Below are 9198 nucleotides of genomic sequence, written 5' to 3' on the forward strand. Positions count from 1 at the left end.
CTTTTTAAAGACACTTTTGTCTCATAATTATGCTAAGCTCTGAGAGCAACCGTTATTGTGGGAGCTTGATATAGCCTGCCGTAAGCGCAGTGATGATTTTGATGTTTAAGATTATTTTTTATTTGCAAAGTGCCGTTTGAGCAGGTGCGGGGTCTTGACCAAGTCGTCTACGACTATGGGAGCTGTATTGAAGATGCCCGGAAATTAGTCATCCATGAGCACACGCTTTCATACTACAATTATATGAATTACGATTAAGTTATTAATTAGGTTAAACCATTACTCACACAACTACAAAATGTGTAAATCAGGTTGGAATATTAAGAGTTTTTATTCCAAGGTGCACATTAATGCAATCAGTTTGGCTATGGCGAAGCTATACCTGAACCAATACAGTTTGTAATTTACCCTCACATTTTGGAGTAAAGACTACATTTTCACCCTCACACCACAACCAAGATAAAGAAGCTTTGGGGGGGGTCCAAACTGAACAACTGAACAGTAACAATGCTGCCCTCTGGTGAATATTGGTGGCTATTACATTGACAATATAGGACAGTCCACCTGTTGTTAAGAATCACTGAATGCAAATTAACACAGAAACAGAAAAAAACTACATTCAAAATTACAGCTTGCAGTTTTAATTTCTTGCATGCCTCCTGTAAAAATCTTATTTATTTCTTTAATCATTGCTCAGTCAGTGGTAATGTATTTATATATGATAATCAATCTGAATAAAATACAAAGAGCATTAACAGAACTTGCTCTCATGAATCAGAACTTCAGTGATGCTACACCAAATGGATTGGATTATTAATCTCAATTATTGTAATGGCTTCATATCGAATCGCTGCTTCAAAAAGATGTAGCCTACCCTCTACTTTGAGCCTTTCATGGAAAAGGGGTTGGGTGTCATGCTCAGGGACACTTTGACACACCTGGGGCGAGATCAAACCGGCAACCGTCCGACTACCAGACAACTGCTCTTACCGCCTGAGCCAATGTTGCAGTACCGCAGAAAAGTACAGCCAATATGAGTGGGTGATTTTTATCGGTATGCAAAACAGTAGCACAAGTTCTGTAAGACTCACTGGAAAGAATACTGCCAGTCTAACTTAAACACTGGTTTGCAACCTACTTTGAAATAAAGCCTAACATGCATGAAGAAATATTATGAAATATGCTCTCTCAAAAATACCACAAAACAGAAAAAAGTACATCACATTGAGCAAAAAAGTGAACACACCTATTGCGAAAGGAACGTTGATCCAAATTACAACATTGGGAAAAACACATTCTGGTTGTATCCAAAACAGAAAGAACAGAGCTTGTTTTAATGGAGAAGCAGAGATAAACTAAAACCCTGCCCTCCCAAGTAATGCTGAAATGCAAGCGTGCCAAATTATTTCATATCCTTTGCGGTTTGGAGAGAAATGACAAAAGCAATAGATAGAAACAAGAAAAGCAAATGATGTCACAGTTTAGCACCGGGCAAACGCGCTGGGGTAATTCTACAGAGAACCCAAACTTTACGCTAGTCTGTACATCATGCGTGCTTTCTACGACTTTCTTGGCAAGCCCATGGAGATGCAGTTTTTATCATACTTCATTTTGCCCGGCCTATGCCAAAATTATACAGCAGTGCCTTGGGGCTTGAGCGATCATGGAGCAAATCACTAACAGGTGACTACACAGGCAATTTTATCAACCTGAGGTAAGGGGGTGTGGGACTGACCCAAAGTATAAACAACCTTGCAAACTTCACAGCTTAAAGGCCCTGGCCATAGCCAGCGTGCTTGGTTCCAGCTTGGCCGTATCGATGCACTTGTGAATGATAGCATGAATAAGGATGACAGAGGATACCACGGATGAGAGCTCATAAATTTCCTTTTAAAATCCAGGGCTAAATTGGTAACAGTCCATTTATGTAAGCAAGGTAGACCTAATTAATACCAGTAACAGGACAATTAATTCTGGACATTTCTGACATATTTATTATTGGAAGTCGGGCAGCGTTGTCTGGAGCCCATCAGACGAAACGTCTAAACACAGCATCCAGATGTTTGTTTAAGCTGCCCCGAATGTCCTAGTGCCAATTACCAGGGGTTATCAGAGATCAACTGCTGAGTTCCACGTGCCTTTCCCTCATTCCTCCAGGGTGTTTCCTTTTCCGTCTCTTCTCTAAATTTCCTGACAGGTATTAAAAAATAATATATGTGTATACTTTAAAGAGGAGAGGAGAACAGTGGTTCTGAGAAATATGACGTTGGCCCACCCTTATCTGCACAATCAAACTGAAAGTGTAACGGCATTGGGTAATCTCTGGCAGCTGCCAGCTCAACGCGCTCTGCCAGTCGGTGGAAAAACATGGTCTGAATCTAATCCAGATGTAGGAACTTCCGGAGCTGACCCAGATACTTCAAGCTCTCGATATTTCACTGCCCACCTACAGACCTTGGATCCAAGCCATTGATTTAATTACTGATAACGTCACCGGTTAACAAAATGGCCGCCGTCGCCTTTGTTCGTCAAAGTTACAAAGGGGTAAAGAAACATTCAAGGACAAAGCAAAATCAGTCACAGTTACTATTGAAGCACATTACAATTCAATGTGTTCATTCAAGCATAATTAAATTGAAAACAGAAGTGATACTGTATGGAAGCAGTTTTATTTTAAATAAGTACGGATGAAAAAGTACAAAAATATGTTGACTCAGTGGTTTCATCATTATTTTCCCAAGTTCTTTGCATAACAGCATGCAAAAACCGTGCAGGTTATCTTCAGGCGCTATCTGAGTTTCATAACTCAAGAATTAATAAAGGTCAAAACCCCAAGTGATAATTCTCACAGGTAATTGGAAAATGGAAGCAGTTTTTCTTTTTTTTCCGGTTCCTGAGAATTCCATTTTCTGGGGATATTACGTTTAAACAGGACACCATCGATATACAGCATGGTCACTGGTGGTGTTTTGGTAGTCATTTCACTGTAACACACAAGAACACCCATCTCCTTCAGACTGATATTCGATATATCAAGTGCAGAGTATCGTTTACTAAGGGACGTCGTAAAGGGATGTCTAAACAATACTGGATGAGATTGATAATCAGTATCAATGAGGTTTCTGTAGAAACCAGCTGAGCTGGTCATCATTTCAGGAGTCGGCCAAGTCTATGAATTAGTGTCCCAGAGCTGATATGCTCAGTGCATCTGCAATAAAGAGTGCCATACTAGCTTTTCAAAACCACCTTAAGGCCCTTTGACCTTTCATTAAAAAAACGCCCCCGCAGGACTGCCAACAGCTCTGCCCAATCAGGAGACAGGAAAGCAGAAAGGTCCCGCCTACATTCAGGGTAATCTAATCCTCGTCGGAGGAGAGTTTGGCTTCGTCAGCGTGCGACTCCCTGTATCCAGCCTCCTGGCCCACATCCGGGCGGTAGGTTGTCATGCCGACGCCGAGCCGCCCACTCAGTTTCTGGGCGGCCATCTTGGCCTGCAGGTCCTGCAACACAAAGCTCAATCTGTGAAATGAGATAAATACGGTGCGCTGACCCGCACGCAGCCAAGATTAAGTTCCAGTTGTATTTGATTTCAGGGGAAAATACATTTTTGAAACGTCAGTATATGCATGGACAATATCTGTGGCTCCTCTTGGAAGTGGCTAATGACACAGACAGCAAAGACAATAAAAAATGGACCCGTTATGTCACCCACTGACTACCCATAGGCTAGTGAAGTGTTTTGAAACTGCAGAAGTCAAGTTTATGGGCACCGCCATGTTTTACAGTTTGGGCACAGGGAGGGCTCAGTAGGGTGCTGACTGCGGCTCCTCCACTAAACGTGTGAGAGAGTGACTCGGCAGTGACGCAATCAGTCCCTGATTCATCCACAAAGTATTACTGTATGATAATATCACAATGACTTAAAGAAAATCAGCACATAGGGAGATATTACTGGAAGAAAAAAACAGGAAATTGGCTTCAAAAACGAAGCCCAGTTGCGCCTGCTTGGACACAACCAGAACTGTACTACCAATGTCTAGGCTATATGGTACTGCACAGACCCACCCACTTCAGCCGCCCACCGGCAGACAAGGAAGTGCCACGGCTCACCCACCTTGTGCTTCCTGTTGTGCTCTTGCTGCAGGGCCACAGACTCCTCCAATGACAGGAGCCGGGCAGGGCTGTAGTGCAGCGGGGGCAGTTTGGCAGCAGTGATGTCATCCAGGTGCTTCCTGTCTCTCTCTCGCCGGGCGTCGGCAGACAGCTGGGGCACCACACCAGGGGGCTGGGGCACCACACCAGGGGGCTGGGGCACCACACCAGGGGGCTGGGGCACCACACCAGGGGGCTGGGGCACCACACCAGGGGGCTGGGGCACCACACCAGGGGGCTGGGGCACCACACCAGGGGCCTGGGGCACCACACCAGGGGGCTGGGGCACCACACCAGGGGCCTGGGGCACCACACCAGGGGGCTGGGGCACCACACCAGGGGCCTGGGGCACCACACCAGGGGACTGGCCGGGAGTGGAGCCTGTCGGAGAGCCACCAAACTTCTGGGGCAGGCTGCGCAGACCAGAGAGACACCGTTAACCATGAGCTCCTATGGGTCTAACTGACTGCAGTGACCACAAAGGGGTCTAAAGCACCGTGGCCACTAGGTAGTCTATGGCCTAGTGGCTAAGGTGCATGACTGGGACCTGGAAGGCTGGTGGTTCAAGCCCCAGTGTAGATCAGTCAGATCAGCGCAGCTGTTGGACCGTTGAGCATGGCTCTTTACCCAACATCGCCAAGTCTAATCAGCATCAGCCAACGCATCAGCTAGATAACTGCAATGTAATTGTAGCACAACCTACTCACTGATTTGGTTTGAACTTTGGCTTCCTTGTGGCTGCACTCTTCTCGGACTTCTCCAGGACATCTATGTAATGGGGCTTCTTCTGCGGCGGTTTGCCGCGGAACGGATCGTCTCCAGTGCAGTCGCTGCTCTCAGCACCTGACAACCTGCTGGGAGCAGCTGCGCCGTCTGTCAGAGTGACCTTCCCCAAGGCCTCAACAAGGTCTTTTTCTTCCGTCCTAGCAGCGGCCGCTGAGAGTTCAGCACGGCCGTCAGACGCCGTCTCCATGCTTACAACAGCAGGCTCGTTTAAGTCAGCAGCACTGACAGCATTATCCGCAGGCGGGGCTTTCAACAGGAAATCCTGCCGGTTCATCGACTGGCGAGTTGGGACTGAGAAAGACGTTTCAGAGAGTGGCACATTTGGAGTGTCCGTAGGATTCCCATGCTGCCGCTGGGACAGGGCCTGCTGATATTTGGACTGAAACTCTGTCCTCACAGATGACAACATGTCCCGTCTTCTCTCCTCCTCTTCATGGTGGACCAGGGCCAGGCGCAGTCTCTGCACAAAGTCTGTTATCTTCCTCCCTTTATCAGGAAGGGACTGAACGAACCGCCTGGAAAGACGACAGATCACATTAAAACTAGCCAGTAGTCACTAGACTTATTACATTAGTTAAAACGTTACATTGTGGGAATAGGCACAAAATTCAGTGGTGCTAGCAACCCGACTAATGCTCATCAACTTATTGATCAGTAAAAAAATTGTTTTGAATTGTTATTATTGCACAAATCCAAGGAACAAATGAAAGTATAAAACAACAATTAGAAAAGAAAGGAATTATCCTCTGACATTAACAAGGTGTTTCTGTCTACAGAACTGCACCATTCTTTACAAACTGCCACCAACAATCATTCCACTTAGATCCATTTTTTTCCCCATTCTGATGGTTGATGCGAACATTAACTGGAGCTCCTGACCGGTATCTACATGACTGTATGCATTGCACTGCTGCCACACAATTGGCTGATTAGATAATCGCATAAGGTATAAAAAAGTAAAAATGTTCCTAATAAAGTGCTCTGTGAGTGTATATATAATCAGCGTTTTTTCTTGAAGGCCTACACTAAGAATTATATCGTTATTGACAGTAGTAGCTACGCAGCTCAAGCGATATCAACACTACCACACATTAGAAGGCAACATCTTTAAACAAAAAGTATCAAAGTTAAAATGTGAGATTTAAAAAAGACGATAAGTTAGGTAGCAAGGGGGCGTCCAACTTACTTGTTAGAAAGTAGTTTCTCTTGGCGGTATAAAATGTCACAGAGCTCATCTTTACTCTTGCCTAGAAGATCACCAATGTATCCCTGCCGTTCAGTCCACGACGAGGACATTACTTCATCCTTCCGAAATCGATAACGGATCAATTGAACTAACTTTGTCAAACCGTTACGAAACGGACAGGCACGTTGCTGTTTATCGGGTTATATGTTTCAACATCCACATCCAGCTCCCTGTACCACCGGCACCAGCCATACGAAAACAGGAAGTTTAACCGGAAGTAACGTAGAAAATATTTAAACGTTGTGAGAAACGTAGCACGCCTACTAGTGGTAGTCCTCCACATAGTGCGTGGGGAAAGTGACAAGCACAGAACTCTATCAGCGGTGAGCATCGGCGGTGACAAACAGGGACGAACGGAACGTGAATAATATAATTAATCCTGTCAGTAACAGCTGCGAATTTACTATAATTATCCGCACAAGTGCTTATCTCCAAGTAGTCTTGCGCTTAATGTTAGGATGTGGGTAGACTTAGATTAAATTTGAAAATTATTGGTCACGGTACAGTTGTTGCATTTTGACTTAAAATGCACTTGTGATGTAAATGTTCTTTAATTTCCTATACATTGTCATAACTCTGTAACCATAATATACTGGGCATGCAGTCTTAGGCTGCTGCCATTACTGAATGCAGGTCCGAGCCAGAAAAAAACAAAAACATTCTGATGGATCATAGCTACATGTCTTAGAGCATATAACATAGTACACATGTTTTTCCAGAAGTGAAAGGATGGATGGAATGTATGGCTTTTTGGTGCTTTTTGTCAGTGTTTCAGCGTTTATGAGATAATTCTAATATTTTAAAACTCAATTCCAGAGCCAAAATATACATATATTTCTCATCACCTTCTGCAAGCCACAGAGGTGAAATGTTTCATCTGATAGTGAGACATGTTCCATGTGCATACTTTTTTGGTTTCGCAATGCAAAAAATGGCTGTCTTAACATCCATTTAATCCATTTTTCTCTCACGTAGAAAATATGAGCTTGCTTTAAGTTGGTTGACAAGTGAAATATTCTCAGCCCATTGGCAAATCTTGAAATTAGTCAAACTTTCTCACCTCACTGGCAGTTGTTTTTGTCTCATTTAGCAATAAATGAATAGAAATAAGATTTTAAGTCTAAATGTAAGACTAAATTTTGTTTTTTGCAGTGCATACTGTGACTTCCAAGAAAGTCATATTGCTCTATGGCTACACTGCAAAAATGTTAATCTTATATTGAGGCAAATCTTATTTCATCTTCTTTTTTTGCTCATGAACACAAACATATTGGCAACAAGGTAAGACAGCTTTACTCATTTCAAAATTTGCCAGTGGAATAAGAAAATTTCACTTGTCAGGTAAATAGTAACTTAAAACAAGCTAGTATTTTCTATGTGAGAAAATGTCAAGATTTGCCAATGGGGCAAGAAAACTTCAGTTGTCAAGGAAACAGTAAGTTAAAACCAGCTAACACTTTCTACTTGAGAGGAAAAAATAGGACGTTAAGTCTTATTACAAGACAAAAAAATATTGTTAGATTCATTTCATTCATTGTATCATTTTTGCAGTGTAAACCATGCTAATCTGCACACACTGTATTCTGTCATCAACCAGTCAGGGGAGATTGAGCTAATCGTGTTGGGCCCTTGAGCAAGGCTGTCGTGGAATCAGATTTTTATAAAAATGAATAGTGATGCCTAAAATGATTACTGGATCTGTTTTAACTTTATTACACATAGCATGTACTGGTTAGAACCCCATTTACATGTACGCAAAAAACAGGCCTTATGCAGTGCTTTCATGTTTACAGATCTGGCAGTGTAGACAAGCTTTTTCTTGAACAAAAATGATTATTTACTTCTCAACTCAAAAGGAATTATGATAGAGTATTATCATGATTTAGCAGGGGATTGTCAGTATGTTAATCAAAATGGTATAATATATCAAAAACCCACAATATTTTGTGAAAGTATTTTGAGCAGTAAATAAAGTAACATATTTGGAAATAATCCATCATAAACATATTGCATTACAAATACAGCATATTCTTTTTTTATTTTTTACTGTTATAAGTTCAAACTCCATATAATAAAACCTAATCAGTTCATTCTTTTTAAACAAAACCAAAGTGTAAAGCATCAAAAATACAATTTAAAAATACATATATACAGATTTATAACAAACTATTTACATGTATACAGAAGGATCTCCTTAACATTGCACCTCTACGCTCTGTGAGGTAACCTAAATAAGGCTTTTAAGTATTCACATCATAATTTATTTACAAAATAACAAAGTGTGAAGCTTGAGAATAATACCAGAGATTCCATTAAGGACCATTATTACAGGATTTCACATACAACCAGCGAACCATCGAAAGTGCAAACTGGTGATTACTACAACACAGGAAATTTCCGCATCTCATTCATTGCTCCTTTTTGAACTCATTTCCATGAGTTTCATGTAAGGCGTGGATATTCTCGACGGAGGGGTTCTTGTTTGTGTACTGGACACAGCTGGAGTGGAGCGTTCAGGACTCGAGGGGGGTGAGGATGTCTGTATGGAAACTGACTCCTCTGTGCTGGTCTGGGCTGAGCTGGACTGGACCGGATTTACAGAGGAAGGGTTGGATTGTGTTGGGCTTGATGTGCTTTTACTGAGCTGAGTGCTGTTGGATTGTAGCCACTTGCTGTACTGCACTGGAGAGTAATTCAATAAACTGGATTCCAATCGACTGCGTGGCAGCGGCCTTGCCTGGGCTTCGTCTCCTGCATGCGGTTCAGGCCTGCGGAAGTAAAACAGGAAACGCTGTATTGCTGCAATTTCATCACAACACTGATTTGACACTGAGCTACAATGAGCAGCTATGTGTTTACCTGGGAAGAAGGTCACAGCCCACTCCAATGTCTCTCGTTTGCACTGCGGCTTGGACTACACTGTCATTCTGAATAGACACAAAATACTTCAGCTTGTCGTCTAACTCTTTATTCTAGAGAAAGAAGGAAACCAGAAAGAAGAGTCAAGCGTCATT

The 9198-nt window shown here is 42.7% G+C and overlaps 2 protein-coding genes across 4 annotated transcripts in view; both read right to left on the reverse strand.

Moving 5' to 3' along the window:
• Positions 1–2650: 2650 nt before the first annotated feature.
• Positions 2651–6368, reverse strand: polr2m (RNA polymerase II subunit M). Its single transcript, XM_061246564.1, has 4 exons — positions 6125–6368; positions 4860–5453; positions 4115–4565; positions 2651–3500 (listed from the first exon to the last, which is right to left on the reverse strand). Exons 1-4 carry the CDS (start codon positions 6232–6234, stop codon positions 3357–3359), a joined length of 1299 nt encoding a protein of 432 aa, XP_061102548.1. The 5' UTR covers positions 6235–6368; the 3' UTR covers positions 2651–3356.
• A 1505-nt stretch (positions 6369–7873) lies between these two features.
• Positions 7874–9198, reverse strand: part of LOC133130988 (myocardial zonula adherens protein-like) — an 18633-nt gene continuing 17308 nt past the window's right edge. For 2 of the 3 annotated variants that reach the window (XM_061246024.1, XM_061246023.1), the window contains exons 13-14: positions 9044–9156; positions 7874–8952 (exon numbers count right to left, since the gene is read on the reverse strand). In XM_061246024.1, the coding sequence (XP_061102008.1) occupies positions 8589–8952; positions 9044–9156 (477 nt within the window). In that variant the 3' untranslated portion in view covers positions 7874–8588. The remainder of the gene's footprint in view (positions 8953–9043; positions 9157–9198) is intronic. The other variant, XM_061246025.1, reaches the window with a different exon arrangement.

The sequence above is a fragment of the Conger conger genome, chromosome 6, assembly GCF_963514075.1.
Source record: "Conger conger chromosome 6, fConCon1.1, whole genome shotgun sequence".
Taxonomy (NCBI): domain Eukaryota; kingdom Metazoa; phylum Chordata; class Actinopteri; order Anguilliformes; family Congridae; genus Conger; species Conger conger.